This window comes from Bos grunniens, chromosome 15 (genome assembly GCF_055505025.1).
Source record: "Bos grunniens cultivar Pamir isolate PY7600 chromosome 15, Bosgru_T2T1.0, whole genome shotgun sequence".
Taxonomy (NCBI): Eukaryota; Metazoa; Chordata; class Mammalia; order Artiodactyla; family Bovidae; genus Bos; species Bos grunniens.
The window spans coordinates 31980547-31999755 of record NC_141179.1 but is presented as its reverse complement, the minus strand read 5'-3'; the positions used below and the strand labels follow the sequence as shown (position 1 = coordinate 31999755).

At 48.2% G+C, this 19209-nt stretch overlaps 1 protein-coding gene across 2 annotated transcripts in view; it reads right to left on the bottom strand.

Annotated features, from left to right (window-relative positions):
- GRIK4 (glutamate ionotropic receptor kainate type subunit 4) overlaps nucleotides 1–19209 on the bottom strand; it is a 498615-nt gene that overhangs the window by 144920 nt on the left and 334486 nt on the right. For both annotated transcript variants that reach the window (XM_086338321.1, XM_086338322.1), the window contains 2 exons: nucleotides 12370–12548; nucleotides 7960–8013 (listed from right to left, as the gene is read on the bottom strand). In XM_086338321.1, coding sequence (XP_086194447.1) covers nucleotides 7960–8013; nucleotides 12370–12548 — 233 coding nt within the window. The remainder of the gene's footprint in view (nucleotides 1–7959; nucleotides 8014–12369; nucleotides 12549–19209) is intronic.

The following is a 19209-nucleotide window of genomic DNA, read 5'->3' as shown; positions in this document are numbered from 1 at the left end:
ATGGATGAAGAGATAAAGTGTGGTATATACGTAAAGTGGATTACCGTTGTTCTTTCAGTCGCTAAGTCGTGTCCAAGTCTCTGTGACCCCATGGACTGCAGCACATCAGGCTTCCTTGTCCTTCCATCTCCCAGAGTTTGCTCAAACTCATGTCCGTTGAGTCAGTGATGCCATCCAGCCATCTCATCCTCTGACACCCTCTTCTCCTGCCATCAATCTTTCCCAGCATCAGGGACTTTTCCAATGAGTCGGCTGTTCTCATTAGATGAGGAAAATACTGGAGTTTCAACCTCAGCATCAGTCCTTACAACGAGTATTCAGGGTTGATATCCCTTAAGATTGACTGGTTTGATCTCCTTGCTGTCCAAGGGACTCTCAGGAATCTTCTTCAGCACCATAGTCCAAAGGCATCAATTCTTTGGCGTTACACCTTCTTTACCATCCAGCTCGCACAGCCGTACATGGCCACTGGGAAGACCATAGCCTTGACTGTACAGACCTTTGTCGGCAGAGGAATGTCTCTGCTTTTCAGCACACTTTCCTGACAAGAAGCAATCATCTTCTGATTTCATGGCTGCAGTTACCATCTGCAGTGATTTTAGAGCCCAAGAAGAGGAAATCTGTCACTACTTCCACCTTTTCCTCCTCTATCTGCGTGAAGTAATGGGGCCAGGTGCCATGATCTTAGTTTTTTCATGTATTACTCAGCCTTAAAAAGGAAGGGAATTCTGACACCTAGATGACCCCTGAAGACATTATGCTAGGTGAAATAAGTCAGACACCTAAGAACAAACATTAGAATTCCATTTATATGAAGCATATAGAAGAGGCAAATTCATAGAGACAGAAAGCAAAATGGTAGCTGCCAGGGGCTGGGAGTGGGAGAGGGTGGGGAGCTGCTGTTTAATGGGTTTAAGGTCTCAGTTTGAGGATGAAAAAGGTTCTGAACGTGGATCGTGATGATGGTTACCCAACGATGTAAATATACTCACTGTACTGAATGATATCCTTAAAATGGTGAATTTTATGTGTATTTTCCACTATAAAACAAGAGTTTAAAAAAAGGAATGAAGTTCTGATACGTGCTATAATATGGATGAATGTAGAAAACGTTATGCTGAATAAAATAAGCCAGACACAAAAGACAAATATTACCTGATTTCACACAATAATAATATTGTGACTGCACAATAACTGAACTACCTCGTTCTATTCATTGTCTGGAAATTAATAAAATGGCATTTTAGGAGTCACTTTTACAGGCTGTTAGAGGCTGGACAGCAAAATAAATATCTCCTGTTCTTTTTGGTACCTGGGAAACACAAATAGAACTTCCTTTTCTATAACTTCATTTATTTATTTATGGCTGTGCTGGGTCTTCATTGCTGTATGGGCTACTCTCTGGTTTCTGTATTTGGGCTTCTCATTGCAATGGCTTCTCTGGCTGTGAAGCTTGGGCTCGCGGGCATTGGTAGTTGTGGCACGTGGGCTCAGTGGTTGCAGCTCCCAGGCCCTAGAGCAGAGCTCTTCTGGCGATGGGCTTAGTTGCTCCACCACATGTGGGATCCTCCCGGACCAGGGATCGAACTTCATTCAATGTGTCTCCTTCATTGGCAGGAGGATTCTTAACCACTGAGCCACCAGGGAAGCCCAGGACTTCTTAAAATAATACCTTCCCTTTACTAGACTTGTGTTGTGAGTCAATTCCTGTGTGGCTGTTATCTCCCAGGGCAGGTATTGTTAGTGTCCACCCGCAGATGAGGTCACCCAGGCTCAGAGAGACTGAGCAAGGTGCACTGGATCACACAGCTGACAGCTAGGCAACCTGGAGTCCTTAGTCTTGTCTACGAATGCAAAGGCCTGCACCTTTGTGCTAACTCTCAAATGCAAATCTGAGTGCCTGCTGCATCACTGTGGCCGAATTTAGAGAGATGGGACATGATGGACATCTTTGAAGAATCAGAAAAGAAATAAATAAGAATTAAAGTCCAGGTGGCATCTATATTTGGGGGGAAGGACTAGAGCAGAGGTTCCCAACCTCCAGGATCTAATGCCTGATGAACTGAGGTGCAGCTGATGTAATAATAATAGAAATAAAGTGCATAGTAAGTGTAATGTGCTTGAATCATCCAGAAACCATCCTCCCTCCTCCAGTCCATGGAAAAATTGTCTTCCACAAAAGCGGTCCCTGGTGCCATAAAGTCAGGGACCACTGGGCCTCTAGAGAAGCACAGAGGCTCACCTATGACCCTCTAGATAAAGCCCCTCCTGCTCTGGTTCAAGACTCCAACAGCAACTGGGCAGAAAGAATGGACTTAAAAATAGTTTCTTCACTCCTAATAAAGGTCTGTCCTTTCTGAGAGCCAAGGCACTAATGAGAAGTATCCAGAATATTCTCTCACTGACTGATTTTTGAAATGGCTTTGCTTATATTTTCTTGGCTATTACTCAGCCATCATCATTTACACAGTTACTTTTCTGATTTCCTGTTGCAAACTCACAAACTGTGTGAATCCTGTCATTTCCAGATTCAAAGAACTCTCTGAGGAAGGTACCCTCCCAAAGCTCATCTCATTCTGTGTTCACCCAAGAAGGACAAAAGCCCTTTGAAAGCTGAAAGTATCAGAGTGTGACCAAAATACACACTGTCCTAAAAACATACAGTATTTGGCAATTCATAACACAGTTTTCTTTATCCTCACAACAACCCTGTAAGATTTCATTATCCCCATTTTACAAATGAGAGACCTGGGGCTCAGAGAGTCAGTGCAACTCCCCCCAAGTCACACAGCAATTACAAGGCAGAGTGGGGACTTGATCTAGGTCTCCTGACTTCATGGGTCAGTGTTTTCTCCACAAAATTCATCATCAAAGTCTTTATTAACATTTTGGAGAAGAGGGAGTGGTGGGACATAGCAGGGGTGACGCTTTCTTTTTTTACTTTTTTAAAGCTTTTTTTTCATGTGGATCATTTTTTAAAGTCTTTATTGAATTTGTCACAAAAAGTAGAAACAGTGACAGGTTTTATTTTCTTGGGCTCCAAAATCACTGCAGAGGTTGACTGCAGCCATGAAATTAAGACACTTGCTCCTTGGAAGAAAAGCTATGACAAACCCAGACGGTATATTAAAAAGCCGAAGACATCACTTTGCTGACAAAGGTCTGTATAGTCAAAGCTATGGTTTTTCCAGTAGTCATGTACAGATGTGAGAGTTGGACCATCAAGAAGGCTGAGTGCTGAAGAATTGATGTTTTCAAACTGTGGTTCTGGAGAAGACTCTTGAGAGTCTTTTGGACTGCACAGAGATCCAACTAATCAGTCCTAAAGGAAATCAACCCTGAATATTCATTGGAAGGACTGATGCTGAAGCTGAAGCTCCAATATTTTGGCTACCTGATGCGAAGAGCCGACTTAGTGGAAAAGAACCTAATGCTGAGAAAGATGGAGGGCAAGAAGAGAAGGGGGTTGCAGAGGATGAGATGGTTAGATAGCATCACTGACTCAATGGACATGAATTTGAGCAAACTCTAGGAGATAGTGTAGGACAGTGAAGCCTGGCACGCTGCAGTCCATGGGGTCGCCAAGAGTTGACGTGACTTAGTGACTAAACGACAACAATATTGCTTCTGTTTTATGAGGGGTGTTTTTGGCCATGAAGCATGTGGGATCTTACTTCCCTGAGCAGAGATCGAACCTGCACCACTGCCTTGGAAGGTGAAGTCTTAACTACTGGATGCCAGGAAGTCCTCTGATGCCTTCTTTTTTGCATATAATTTTATTTATTTATATTTGGCTCTGCTGGGTCTTCATCACTGTGTGTGGACTTTTCTCTAATTGCAGTGAAAGGGGGTTACTGCTTAGTTGCAATGCAAAGGCTTCTCATTGCGATGGCTTCTCTTCTTGCAGAGCATGGCTTTAGGCACTTGGGCTTCAGTAGTTGTGGTTCCTGGGCTCTAGAGCACAGGCTCAATAGGCTTAGGCTTAGTTGCTCCATGGCATGTGGGATCTTTCTGGATCAGGGATGGAACCCACGTCTCCTGCATTGGCAGGCAGATTCTTGATCACTGAGTCACCGGGGAAGCCTCCGTGATGCTTTCTTAAACATCTCCAGGCCAAGCAACTTCACCTTAGTCTCATTATCATCCTGGGAATTCATCTTTCAAAAGACTAGCCTCCTTCCATCTGCAAAAACACTTCTGTGAGTTCTAGCTGCCCCACTCCCTCCTCTTTGGCTACCCTGTCGGCCTAACCTGGGGGCAGGCTGGCCCAAGGCAGGTGGCCCCTGGCCTGCCTTCTCCCCCTCCTCCCCTCTGCTTCCCAGGCTCCCCAAATGGAACACAGATGGAGTTTAATCTGTCCTTATTCTTCTGCCAACTTGCTGGGCTCCCCCAAATGCCTCCTTACTCCAGGCAAATGCTTTCACATCACTCTGGGAATAGCCTAATCCTTTTCTTCCCTTTTCCATGTTAATGCCCTGATTTACAGCAGCAGTGTGAGATAGAAAAAACAAATTAAATAAACACGCCAACAAAGCAGTTCCTTCTGCTTTATATTCTGAGGGGCAGTGGCTGGGAGGGGGCACACGGGGGACTTCTGTGGTGCTGGCAATATTCTATGTCTGGATCTGGGTGTTGCTTACACAGGTGTGCTCACCTGGAGGACGTTCGTTCAGCTGCTCACATATGATCTCCGTGGCCTTCTATCTGTAGGTTAGACCTCAGTTAAAAATTCCCACAATGGAACAGGCAGGTCTGTGGTGGGGCGTACCAGGCAAAAGACAGCTGAATGACTTTTTGGCAAGCCTGCTGTGGAGGGAGTCCCTACACCAGAAGAGAAGCTATACAGGATTCTTCAAGGGGGCTTTCAACTCTGACAGCAAAGACCTATAGGATGCTTCAGGGTGAACAATGCCACAGAAGCCGCAAGAAAGGGCTGTTCACAAAACTACCGCTAGAGATGAACAGGGATGGCAGGATCCCAGCTTGTCTTTTTGGGCAGCCCTCTCCTCGCCTTTGCAGGACATTTCAGGAGACCTGGCCCTGGCCCCTAAATCCCAGAAGGGACACTGCATGACCCCTAGTTTACCCTACCACCTGTGTTGGCCAAGAAAGTCTTAACTCCCAGGTAACCTTTTCCATTTTCAGATTCGAGAGTCAACTCTGTGAGGTTGAATTCTGCTTCCTAAACACATCAAGGCTCTTGTGGTTCATTGACACCTGCGTGTGTGCTGCGTCACTTCAGTCGTGTCTGGCTTTTGGCGACCCTATGGACTGTAGCCTCCCAGGTTCCTCTGTCCATGGGATTCTCCAGGTAAGAATACTGGAGTGGGTTGCTGTGTCCTCCTTCAGGCGATCTTCCAGATCCAAGGATTGAACCCACATCTCTTACGTCTCCTGCATTGGCATTGAGAATAAGGAACAGCATATTCACATACCTGGAGATTTGAGTCCCTTCTAACACATGGACTGCTCCAGGAATGGGTGTGCCAGTTCATTATTATTCATTTGATGTTACCTGCCTTATATCTTTTAAGAAGGTTACTTTCACAAATGGCTATAAATGGACAAATGAGTAATAATAAACTGACACATCCATTCCTGGAGCAGTCCATATGTGTGAAGGGACTCAAATCTCCAAGTATGTGAGCATGCTGTTCCTTATTCCCAAATGTTATTCTGTTCTTTGTTTGTCTAGGAAAAAGTCTACTTGTCTTTCAGGATGTAGCTTAAAGACCCTTTCTTCTGTGAAGCATTTCCTAACTGCCCCAGGTAGAGCAAGTGGCCCCTACTCTAGGGTCTAAAGCATTTTGTGTCCACATCTCATGGAATTTGCCACTTTGCAATATGACAGTTTGCAATAGGTTTTTGCTGGGCCAGCTTGGTTTCTTATTCCCATTTTAATTTCTAATGCCTGGCTCAGTGCCTGTTACATCAGAAGTATGTCTGGACAGGGACTTCCCAGAATTTGCTGCCAATGCAGGGGACATGGGTTCGATCCCTAGTCCAGGAAAATTCCACAACTAAGCCTGTGTGCCACAACTACTAAAGCCCAAGTGCCCAAGAGCCCCTCCGCTCACCACCAACTAGAGAAAGTCCCTGCAAGAACGAAGACTCAGCACACTTTAAAAAACATTTAAAAAAGTATATCTAGATAAAGGGGCTACTTAAATGATTTGGATATCTTATGCATTTACAAAATAAATAAATGCATAATAATTAAACCTCTTCTCTGAATGACTGTTTATAACAGCTCTATCTGTAATAGCCCCAAACTGGAAACAACTAAAATGTCTCTCCATAGGTGGATGATTAAGCAAACAGGTACATCCACAGCAAGAAATATGACTCAGCAAAAATAAAGGGCAAACTATTGATTCACACAACAACTTCGATGGATCCTGAGGGCAATACACTGAGTGAAAAAAATTTAACCTCAAAGGTCATCTACTCATGATTCCATTTACATAAAAGTAGAAAAGTTAGGCAAAGCCATGGTTTTTCCAATAGTCATGAACAGATGTGAGAGCTGGACCCAAGAAGGCAGAACACTGAAGAATTGATGCTTTCAAACTTGTTCTGGAGAAGACTCTGGAGAGTGCTTGACTGCAAGGAGATCAAACTTGTCAGTCTTAAAGGAAATCAACTCTGAATACCATTGAAAAGACTGTTGCTGAAGCTGAAGTTTCAATTGTTTGGCTACCTGAGGCGAAGAGCCAATTCATTGGTAAAGACCCTGAAGCTGGGAAAGATTGCAGGCAAAAGGAAAAGGGGGCGGCAGAGGATGAGATGGTTAGATAACATCACTGACTCAATGGACATGAGTTTGAGCAAACTCTGGGAGATAGTGAAGGACAAGGGAAACTGGTGTGCTGCAGTCCATGGGGTCGCAAAGATTCAGACACAACTTAGCAACTGAACGACAACAACAACAAAAGTTAGAAATAGAGAGCAGATTAGCAGTTATTAGAGATTAGGACTGGTGGGAAGAAGGAAAGTGGATATGACTATAAGGTAGTAGCGAGATCTTTGTGGTAATGAAATGGTTTTTTTCCTAACTGTAGTAGAGTTACACACATCTACATATGTCTTAACAGACTTGATATTTTGATATCCTGGTTTTGATATTGTACTGTAATAACATAAGATATAGCCATTGCAGAAAACTGGGTTAAAGTTACATGGCATCCCTCTGTATTATCTTTGTGACTTTCTGTGAATCTATAATTATCTCAAAATAAAAAGTTCTAATGTTTTTAAACCTGTTCTCTGAGGTTCTTTCTACTGAATTGAGAGTGTGTATATTTCACAACGTTTCACATGACATAATGCTTTACGATTTCAAAATAAACACAGATTAAATTACATCATTTCAAAATGATAGCAATTCCATGATGTAGCTGTCCTTACACCCATTTTACAGACAAGGAAACCAAGGCTCAGTGCTTGTTTAAGGGGCACACAGCTGGTATGGGGCAAAACTAGAGCTCCAACTTGACTCAATAAAATTTCTATAGGCCTGTATTCTAGGCTGCAAAAGAAAATTTGAAAAAAATGGCCTCTGAAAGTGTGTCAGTTATAACACCTCTTACCCAGGACAGGCGTAATTTTTGTGCTGTAGTGTTCCTAATTCTAAGCCAGCCCACATTAGGATCTGGAAATGTAGGGACTGAACTGCCAGCCTGCAACTGGACCTATAGAGGAGATGCAACCATCAGAGGGGTCAGCTGGTGGCATCTGAGCAGAGGTATTAGATTCTTCTAGGCTAAGAATTGTTAGGACAAGAGTCCCAGGGCTCCTGGGTTTCCGTGTGTCTCAAATGCCCTGCTTCTCTGGCTGGCATCTGCTCCTCTGGTCCATTTCCCCTACTGCCCATCTCCAGGGCTTCATTCCGTCACACCCCACTGACCCTAATTAATGATACTGTCTATGCCAAAGAGGTGAGCTGTGAAAATGTCTTACCAGATTAGTGAAGATGTATGTGTAATAGGCTGACACCATCCCTAGTTCCGCTGCCTGCAAAGGGAAGAGAAGGATATTAGAGTGGAAAATGAAAAACCCACTGGAAGTGCATGACTAGAGAGGGCTCCAGGTGTCTGCCCCTGGTCTGGCTCCCCACCGGCAGAGTAGAACATCTTGACTGACTGGTTCTTACACCACCCTCAACCTTGGAGGACGGAGCACAGAAACCCTGGCTTCTAGAGTAGGGTCTCTCTCCCTCCAGCCCACACCTCCACCCCTGCAGTGACACTCATGGTAGCTGATATTCTCATGTGTACACATTCCCATGGATATAACTGGGGATTATGGAAACCAAAGTGACTTTCCGGGAAATGAAACAAATAACAAAAGACTATAATAATTATTTCCACGACCATTAACAATACCAGTGGCTAACACGCGCTGTTTGGTCCACACCAAGCACCGGACAGCATTTGGCTAGGGTTCACCTGCTGAGGCACACTGTTGCTTGCCCACCACCCCGCCTTTGACAGCTGAGGAAACTAAAGCACCAAAGGCTGTGTAGCTTGTCCAGAAGATCACACGTCTCATACGTGGAAAAGATGAAATTAAAGCCAGGCAGCCCAACACGCCCCTTGGAGAACTATGATATTGATGGAATTACTGACACACTCCTCTTAGGGGCCAAGGCATGGACAGGAAAGTGGTGGCTTGTAGGCAATTCCCAAATTAACCCCAGCCTCGTCAGGGTGGGAGTGAGTATGCCTCATAGGCATATTCTTCAATCTGCGGCAATGCTGGAAAGAGGTGAATCGTTTGCAAACTGCGGTCTTAGCAGTAGTGAGGAGCAAGTGATGTGCTCTTGGTGATGGTGCACCAGGGAGTCTCAGCCCACGGTTGGGAGCTGCTAGTTCAGATGGGCCTCCTTTTCTCTGATCTTTGCAGCATCATAAATACCTCTATAAGCAACCTTCCGTGCCATGTGCCTGGCTTGGAGTGTGACAGGTGCTATAGAAGCTAACAAGGAGATCATGGAAATAATGAGCCCAGCTCTCCCCAGGTCCCCTATCCCTCCTGACAGTTGGTTAGATCATCACATAGCCTTCAGCCCTGGCCACTAGGAAACCACTTTTGTCATGACTGTTGAGGTGCATGGGGGTGGGGGGCGGTAAACAAAGCCAGGGATGATTGCCTTCTCCCTTTATAGCTTATTTATCTCCCCAGGGATTCCAATAACTGTGTGAGCATTCTCACAGGTTCCTTGAAGGACAGGCTGGAGTAATTATTAGGTTGGTGGGCCGAAAAGTTCGTTCAGGTTTTCCAAGTTACAGAATAACCCAGACAAACTGTTTGGCCAGCCCAATATATCATCACCATCCCTATAAGAAATTGAGGCAACTGGGGCAAGATTACAAGGGGTCATGATGGAGCTCAAGGCCTCTCCTTCCTCTAGCAAAGCTACAGTGACGCCTCCACTTCTGGGGAGGGGGGCATGGTGCTCACCTCCACCTCTTCACCCACCCCCCAAATTATCCATATAATAATGCCCTTGCCTCTCACCACTGCCTTGCCTGACGGGAGCCCCCTGGTTCCAGGGATGGGTTGGGGGCAGGGGGCTGAGAAAGGGCACTGTTGGATGGTTAAAACCCACTTTGTGAAATCTGCTGTCCTAAAGATAAAACACAAGAGATCCTTGGTTTTTAAGACCTGAATTCTGGGTAAACATGGAATTCGTTGCTGGAACAGCCGCTCAATAAAATAGGGGATTACTCTGAAAATCCTCCTGAAATCAAGAGACAGTGGAGCGCTGCCAAGCTCTGAGGCCAGGCTCAGGAGTGCACAGTGAGGCTCCCAGAAGCTCCGGGCGCCCTCTGATTGCACTGCTTCCCACGCTGAGTCTATCTTCCCTCAAGGCCAGGTTGTAACCTCATGAAGGAAGAGCCTGGTGCTTCAGGGAAGCATGCGGATCGAGTCCAGGATGGATACAAGGTCAGCCTGCTGGGGCTTCTAGGAATTCAAATGGGGACGAGCTTTTCCAAAACCTCACTGCTCATTGATGAGTTTGGTTCCAAGGTTACATGGGCTGGGGCTGATCGATGACCTCAGGAAAGCCTGCCACTGGCCACCCAGCAGAACCATTTGCTAATAACAGTCATTACAAGGGAATTTCCTTCAAATGCACAGCCATAAAAAAGAAATTAAAAGCGTTTTTAATGAAAATACCCAGTACTGGCAAGGGTGCTATAAGACACCTATACACCACTGGTGGGAGTGTAAATCCTTACAGACTTTCTAAAAAAGGCAAGCTGGCAAATCATATCAAAATCCTTAAAAGCATGCATACCTTTAACTCAGTAATTCCACTCCTAGAAATTTATGCTCTGAAAATATTCATGAATGTGCATAAAGATTTATGTAAAAATATGTGCATTCCAGCATTATTTATTACAGCAGAGAGTGAAAACAACCTGTATCTCCAACAATAAAGAGATGGTTAAATAAATTATGGTACATCCATATGATAAGAAATGATGCAGCCATTATAATATGTGTAGAAAAATATGTCATGACATGAGAAAAAAATGCATGGCATATAATTAAGTGGAAAAAAAAAAAAGGTTCCAGAAGAGTATGTTCAGGGTGTAATAATTTTGAAAAAGGAAAAAAAAAATGTGTCTCTAAGGGCAGAAAGACCTGATATCAAAATTTTATAGCGGTTCTCTCTCAGTGATGGAATTGTGAATGATTTTTATTTTTTTCCTGTGGGCTTTTCTGTACTTTCCGAGATTTCAACAATGAACTAGACATATTTTTTAAAAGGGAGGGAGGCAACCACATATGCTGGGAGCCGGGAAATATTGCTGGGCAAGGGCTGACCCCAAAAGGCTTCCACCTGGGGGCTGTCCAGGCAGGAATCAGCTACTGCACGGGAAACATACGTTCTGATCTGCCCTTGGCAGGGGGACTGAGGGACATCTATCTTGCTCCCTACTCCGCAGTCCTCCCCACCCTCCTGAGAACTCCTCAGCCTGCATCTCTCATGCCCTGCAGCTCTTCCATCCTCAATGACTTCATTGATCACAGCTCCGGACACAAAAGAAGAAAGAGAAAGAAAAACTGTGTGTTGGAGTGTGTGTCTGTGAGTTGGGTATACCCACACAGACAGACGTGGGTTTGGAGCTGCAGAAAATTACTATAGCAACAGGCTGAAGGGATGGCCCTCAGTACTCAGAGAAATTTCATTCAAATCTCTTATTAATTCTGAGACTAAACTAGCTGGGGTGGGGAGGTGAGGAGACAGCGAGGAGGGAGAGGAAGAGAGAATCATCCTGTGTCTGCTGGGCTCCTTGCAGCCCTGCTGAGGTTAATGAGGAACCTCATTCCCCCAGTGGAAGACAGCGGGCTGCACGTGGATGTGCAATTAAAATGGCACTCGAGGAGGCCATGAGCCCAGAGAGGCTGGGGGAGCTGCTGGAGCCAGGGCGGAGCCTGGCAGGGTCCACTGTGTCTGGGGTTGCTTGCTTAGCCCAGACACCAGCCCGGGACACAGTCCCAGTGGTCCCAAGGATGCCCAGATGATCGAAGCTGTTTGTCCAGCATGGACCCCCAGGCACTGACTTCTCTCTCTCTGTCTCTGTGTCTCTGTGTGTGTCTCTGTCTCTCTCTCTTGGACCGGCCTCACTCAGAGAGTTCCAGTTTCCCTGTGTATACATTGATTCCAGGGCTGATCCCTGTGTCCCCGGGAGCGGGTGGAGAGCGGGGGAGAAGTGGACTGATTTCCTGTGAAGAGAACTGAGGCAGGCTGCTCCTCCCAGGGCTGGCCTTGGACAGAGCTGCTCATCTCGCACTCTCAGTTTCTTCCGCTGCCGGGGGATGCTACCATGTCCACCTCATGTGGTCACGGAGAGGATTACATTGAAAAATGACACGGCAGCGCTCGGTAAACGATAGAACACGTGTAAAGATTACACACAGGGCTGGCACTCAGTAATACACACGGACGAGACAGCCCCGGCTGTCAGAATAGGGAGATGCCTCTACTCGGTTTGGCAAATAGTCTCAGCGCCCGAGTAGCCCACCCCACCAGCCTTGCCCCTCCTAGGAACCCCTGAACCACAGAGCCCCTGGCAGATCTAGGTGTGGCCAGCGTCTCAGCCGGCGGCTGCCCTGTTGCACCGAGAGTTAAATGTCTCTGTGACGTTGCATCCTCCTACGTTTTCCTCTTAACTTTCAGGAGCTGTTCACTGGAACTGAGCACACTGTTGGGGTCAGAGGTCCAGCCCAGGGCTCCTTCAACCTCGGCCCAGGGGGGACACCCAAGGCAAGAAGGGAGCGGAGTGTCAGTTCAGAGGCAGAGGGAAGGAGAGGGATGCTCGTTGCCCACCAGCACCCGCGCAGCCCGGTGCCCACCTTCAGGAGGATGGTGTGGGACATGGAGGCGTTGGCATGTATGATGATGGTGGCGGTCTTGTCGTCCCGGATCTCCTTGAGGAGCGGGGTGGGGTCCCTGGCGTCATCCAGCATCCGGACCGAGAGTGTGTCCTTGGAGATAAGGAATTGCCGGAGGAGCTTCTCTAGGTTTAAAAGGCCTGGAGGGGAAGAGAGGACGAAGCCCCTGAGGGTCCACGGTGCTGCCTCAGGAGACACGGGAGCCAAAGCCAGAAAACTCGGGAGGGAAGCAGGGTCCTGGGTCTGGCATCAAGTGGTTAGGCCGGAGCATCGCACATGGTGAGCCCTCATAAATGTTACATCCGGCTTTTATTTCCATGGTGGAGGTCAGGGAGCAGTTCCCTCCAGGTCACAAAGCCCAGAAAACAGATCTAGCAAAACGCTTTGAACTCCTCAGAGCACAGGGGCTGCTCTGAGACAAGGTATTGTTATGATTATAAAAGAACGGGTTTTGAACTGCACCTCAGCAGGCAGTCAGGTGGGCCCAGAACAGCTGGGGATCCTGAGCTAAGGATTCTGCCAGGCCCTTGCTATCCGCCGCCAGGCACATGGGAGAAGGGATTCCAGATGGATGTCACCAAGACACATGGGTCTTAAATGACATCTCTGAAAAGGCCAGGAGGAGGGTGTGTGCATGGGTGGGGGTCTCCTGGGAAGACCGTGGTCTCAATTCCAATGGAAAGAGACCTATAGGCATTTGCTCCCCAAAGCCAATCAATGACAAGAGTAACATTCATTGAATTCTTATTGCGTTCCAGGTAATGGGCTAAACATTTTAATGGCTCATCTTGTTTAAGTCCTCCCAAGATCATACAAAGTATTCCAATCCCATAGCACAGAGGCGAGCAGGAGGCAGGAGAGGAGGAACTCTCCCAGACACTGTCACGGTGGATGGCCCGGGGAAGGATGCTCTCTGACAAGTCAAAGAGCCCGGTGTTCTGGTGTCTGCACTGGTTAAAGGAATATTAAATGCAGGGAGGTCATGAATATGACCCCAAAGAAGCCTTTTCCTTGTGCAGGTTAAACCCCCTCCGGATCCTTGAGGACCAAAAGGTAAGATGAGGGGGCATCTGAAGAGCATTGTAAGGACTTCCTTGGCGGTCCAGTGGCGAAGATTCCACAATCCCAATGCAGGGGGCCCGGGTTCCCTCCCTGGTTGGAGAACTAGATCTCACTTGCTGCAACTAAGGATTCGCAAACTCCAATCAAAGGTCCTGCATGCTGCAACAAAGATCAGAGATCCCCAGTGCCATAACGAAGACCCAGCACAGCCAAGTAAATAAATATTAAAAAAAAAAAAAATAGAGAGCATTGTACCAGCTTCCTCATTTTGTAGAGAAATGACAGGATGTGCCCAGGAAAAGAGCTGGGACCAGAATTCCCATTTCCTCATCTCCATCCCATCCTCTTCCCGAGTCCAGACTTCCTCTTAGGATAAAACCCACCAGGAGGAGCAGGCACAGAACCCAGGGAGGCTTGGTTCACGCGTCTCAGGTCTTGGGGGCGAAAGCCTTGGTGTGCTGTGTGAACAAGGAAGAGGCAGCAGGGTGGAGGGAACGAGGGAGCAGGCTGCACCGGGGGTGATGGAGATGGAGCCCTGGAAGGCGGGGCCAGTGCCTAACTCCCACCCCCACCCCGGCTCCTGAAAAGGTGGTCCCAGGAACTAGGGGCTGCGGTAGGAGAAGCATTGTAGATGAAGAATGGAGAAGAACTGGAGAGAAGCCCTTGGAGGGCCTGTCCTTCACAAAGAGGTTTCAGCAACGCAGTCTGTGCAAGCCCAGAGTCAAGTTGGTTTTTCCTTCCTTTCCAAACAGGCCTCAGCGGAGGCTTGTTAGACCCCCTGCTGCTGTCTGTGCCCCTCAGGGCTCCACACCACCACCCTCCATCCAGAAGGGCACTGAAGCTGCCGGGGCTCCTCCTGCCAACTTTGATGCAGATCTGGATTCAAGCTCAGGGTCAACTGTCGCTAGCTGTGTGAGCTTGAGACCCATCTAACCTCTTCAAGTCTCAATCTTCATCGGTAAAATGGGCATAACAGGTGAGAACTCACTGAGATCCTATGTGAAAGCAGGCTGGGAGCTGGTATGCATGGAATCAACATTGCTTCTCCTGTATCTACTCGATCCCATAAGAACACAAAGGTCAGGAATGGCGGCTTAGTGAGGCAGAAGAAGAGGGAGGAAGGTGCTCATCTGTTCATCCAACACTCACTGTCCTGGTGCCAGGCACTGGGCTGACAAGACACCAGCAGAGAAGACGGGTCAGGTACAGACCCTGCCCTCCAGGGTCTCAGAGGCCAGGAGTTGCAGCTAAGTGTGTGCAAGCATGTTCAGTCGCTTAGTTGTGTCCAACTCTTTGCAGTCCAACCCTACCCTATGGACCATGGCCCACCAGGTTCCTCTGTCCATGGGATTCTCTAGGCAAGAACACTGGAGTGGGTGGGCATGCCCTTCTTTAGGGAATCTTCCCAACCCAGGGATTGAACCCACATCTTTTATGTCTCTTGCATTGGCAGGTGGGTTCTTTATCACTAGTGACACCTTGGAAAGCCCAGCTAAGTGTATAGCAAAGTTCAAATCATATCCCCAGTACTGTGTATAAAATAGATAACAAGGACCTACAGTACAGCACAGGGAACTCTACTCAATACTCTATAATGACCCATATGGAAAAGAATCTAAAAAAAGAGTGAACATATGTATATGTATATCTGATCCACTTTGCTGTGCCCGTGAAACTAACACAACTTTGGAAATCAATGATATTCCAATAAAAATTTTTGTAAAGCCCCAAATCATATCCCTATTTTGTTTGGTGGCCTAAAAATCTGGTTTTCTATGGGGCAGCTGCATTGCATCCTATATGTAAAATTCAGAGAATATTCATATCTTCACAGAGATGTTGTGAAAAGCAAAATCTCACTCGGACAAAGGTCTAAGCACCTGATCAAAAGGACAAGGAGATCAGGGAGGCCACAGAACTGGAGCTGCTGGAGTCTTGGCCAGCTCCTTGGCTCAAGGAAAGATTTGTCCTCAGGACACGCTCTAGGGGAGCAGCTGGAGGTATGAGCAGGGGAGGGGTGGTGGGGGTGAACTCCCCACTGGGCCTGGAATGCAGCAGGGAGAACCTTTGGAGTTCGACTGGGAGAGAGGCCAAATGCCCTGGGATCCTTCAGATGGGCAATGAAACTCAGTGGGACGAGACGGAAGCCTGGGGAGTGACAGTACAATTACACACAGCATGGAGCAGCCTGGAAAAGGCAGCCCAGGGACCCTGCATGCCTTGAAAGCTGGCAGGTGCACTGAGCTCCCAGGGAAAGAGGTCCCCTAGGTGTCAGGAAAATGGGGACCCTGCTCCCAGCAACGCCCACGTGCCCCACCCCCGCGGCCCCTTGGGGGTGCTCTGCTGCCCTTTAAGCAAGAAGCAGCATCTCATCCAACCCTGTTTGCCGGGAGGCAGGGGAGAAGGGTCCCTGGGAGGTCCGCCACCTCCCCCAGGATCTCCTAGGAGTCCCTCCTCTTCCCAGGCTGCACAGAGCTTAAAGTAGCAAGAGCACAAAGTCAGCTGCCGCGAATCCCAGCTCCCGCACCACCAGGTTAGCTGGTGGGGGCCACTCCCTCTGCCCCCTGCCCCTCTGTGTACCCATCCATGAGATACGGGTAATGACTACCTTATGGGGGAGTCAAATGAGCAGATCAGTGACTGTCACCCAGAAGGCACCCCACCAAGCTGGTTTTCATCCACCCCTCCCCCACCCCTTCACATCCTAACTCTCCTTCACCCCGTCCCCTCCCCACCAAAACCTTCTCTCCACTCTCCAGCCCCCACCCTCCCCTTCTCTCTTCTTCCAACTCGTTCAGGATTTATTATCCAATTCGCAGGATACAGCCCTTGGTTATAAACCATAAGAAACATTTGATAGCATATGCTTATGCATATATGCATATATTACAACAGATAACATGTAGTCTAATTATTTCACAGCGTTGGGTAGGGATCCTATTTCAAACTCTGCAGCTCAGCCTCAGTGTGAGGCAAGGTGCACGGTTCTTGCTGGTGGACTGAGCAGAGACTGTGAGAGGGATAGACTCCCTCCTAAGAAGTCAAGGGAGAAGCAGTGCCAGGTGGGAGCAGACACCATGTCACTTGAGGAGCCACTGAAGGAAGGGGTGCCTGGCCTGAGGAAGAGGGGAGGGGCTGTCACAAGACAGACTTGCTGTGGATTTATAGTCAAGGACTACGCCCAGGAACAGTGAATGGATGGAACTCGCAGGGGCCGTACTTAGCTCAGTGTAAGGAAGAACTCTGTTGGAGCTCTCTAAAGAGGCAGTGGCCTACATTGTGAGGGAGTGAGTTCCCCATGGCTGGAGGTAATCAAGGAAAGACTGAAGCCCCATTTTAGGATGGTTGTAGAGGAAATTAAATCAGTGGTTGGAAAGCTGAACTACAAAGATGTTGGTGTCTTTCTAGCCCAGAGATTCTTTATGAATTAGAAAAGGATCCTTTTTTTTTTTTTTTTAATTCTAGGAAGTGGGAAACATCTGCAGAAGAGGAAGGGTGGTTTAGTTACATTAAGCACGTCAGGAGTTTTTCAGTGCAGTCTGGCATTTTCCAATTGTTGTTTACCTTACCTCTACCTGTTTAATGGAACCAAGTGTGTTAGTCACTCAGTCCTGTCCGACTCTTTGCAATTGCATGGACTGTAGCCTGCCAGGCTCCTCTGTCCATGGGATTCTCCAGGCAAGAATACTGGAGTGGGTAGCCACGCCCTCCTCCAGGGGATCTTCCCAACCCAGGGATGGAACCTGGGTCTCCTGCACTGCAAGCAAATTCTTTACCATTTGTGCCACTAGGAACCCCTTAATGGAACTAAGGTATTTGTCAAAGGCAGCTGTCACCAGAGGGGTTCAAAGCTGCTTTCTCCCCAGCTTCCCCTCCATCTCCACCCTGACCCCCCTATCTTGCTGGACCCTTAGCCCAGCAGCGGGTCTAGCTGCCAAGTCCAAGGCTGAGAGGGGGCCTGGGGAACCTATTAGTATCGCTCAGGATGTGATGGGATGGATCGATGTGAAAGCCAGCAGGCTGGCTATTCCAGGAAGGAGGGAGGCTGGCTTCTGGGACTGGGAGGTGGGGCAGGAGATGGATGGACAGGTTGAGAAAGGCACAGCAGGGGTTGGACGGGCTGCAGGACAAGGACACAGAGACCTGAGTGATGGGTCTGCCGGGGACACAGAGGATGCTTGTATCCAAAAACAGGAATAAGTAATCATTTCCCTCTCCACTGGCTGATTCCCTGGGCTTCAGGCTTTGATCCTGGAAAATGGTAACACTCCCGGCTGGTGAATGCGTTAGTTGCTCAGTTGTGTCTGACTCTTTGCGACTCCATGAACTGTAGCCCATCAGGCTTCTCTGTCCATAGGATTTTCTCCAGGCAAGAATACTGGAGTTGGTAGCCATTCCCTTCTGGTGAATCCAGAGGATCTTCCCGACCCAGGGATCAACCCTGGGTCTCCTGCATTGCAGGCAGATTCTTTACAAGTTGAGCCACCAGGGAAGCCCATTCACACTTTCACTTTAAGCTCCTGCGGGCGGCAGCTGACGTAACACCGACTAGAGGGTGGTGGTGAGGATGCAGTGAGTTGGTGAACTCTGCCCAGAGCACCTAAACCCAGTACTGGTCCATTCCCCTCCCCTGACAGGGGCAGGTGCTTCGGCTGTGCTGGCTTCACGCCCTGTTTTTCCAGGGAGCAGATTCTGATGGAGTGAGAGGGATGAGGGTCCGAGGTGTCGCAAGAGGGGCAGGGGCACGGAACAAGTTCAAATGCTTGAACAGTGGGCTTATTTTACCCACTTTTCAGTTTTGTCCCATCCCACGCCTAGACCTGGCCCCAAGAAAAGACAGAAAGGGCCAGACCGTGGGGGTCAGAGGAGGAGACAGAGAGGGGATAGAGGGGCAGGTGGAGGCTTCTCGCTCCCAGGAGGACCGTCTGCTGCCCTGCTTGGCCATCCAGGCTGCCCCCTTCTCTGACAGCAAGGATGGACACGGGAAAAACCTCACCCGGGGACTCCCCTCGACTTCTCCAGGGTGTTTGTTTGACTGGGTTAGTTCTTTGTTGTTTTGTTGCTGTTGTTGTTTTTTAATTTTCTTGGCTGCACCACATGGCATGTGGGGTCTTAGTTCTCCCGTCAAGGATTGAACCCCGAGACTCCTGCAGAGTCTCAGCCACTGGACCCCCAGGGAAGTCCTTGTTTGTTTATTAATTGCTGGGGCCCAGCAGGCATCCCTGAGCTGAGACCTGCTTTTGTTGTTTCCTAAGCTTCTTCACATACTGTGGATTTATCCCCCACAATGGTCCAGGAAGCAGGTATCATCATTATTCCTGGGGAGAGACCAAACAGGTCAGCCCAGGTGGCTCAGTGGTAAAGAATCCACCTGCAATGCAGGAGCCACAGGAGACAAGGGTTGGATCCCTGGGTTGGGAAGATCCCCTGGAGCAGGAAATGGCAAGCTACTCCAGTACTCTTGCCTGGAGAATCCCATGGACAGAGGAGCCTGGCGGGTTACAGTCCAGGCGGTCGCAAAGAGTCGGATATGACTGAGCATGAACACACCACACATAGAGACCAAACACTGGAACAGGAGAGACGCAGGGCAGATCTCAGAACTCACAGGCCAAGCGAGGTCCACACCCAGGTTCCTGATTCCAGGTTACAGAGGCGGTACACACGCGGAAGAGGGTGTAGGGGCACAGAGCTTGTAGCCACGCACAAGAAAGTCATTAAAATACCCAGGAACGCTAA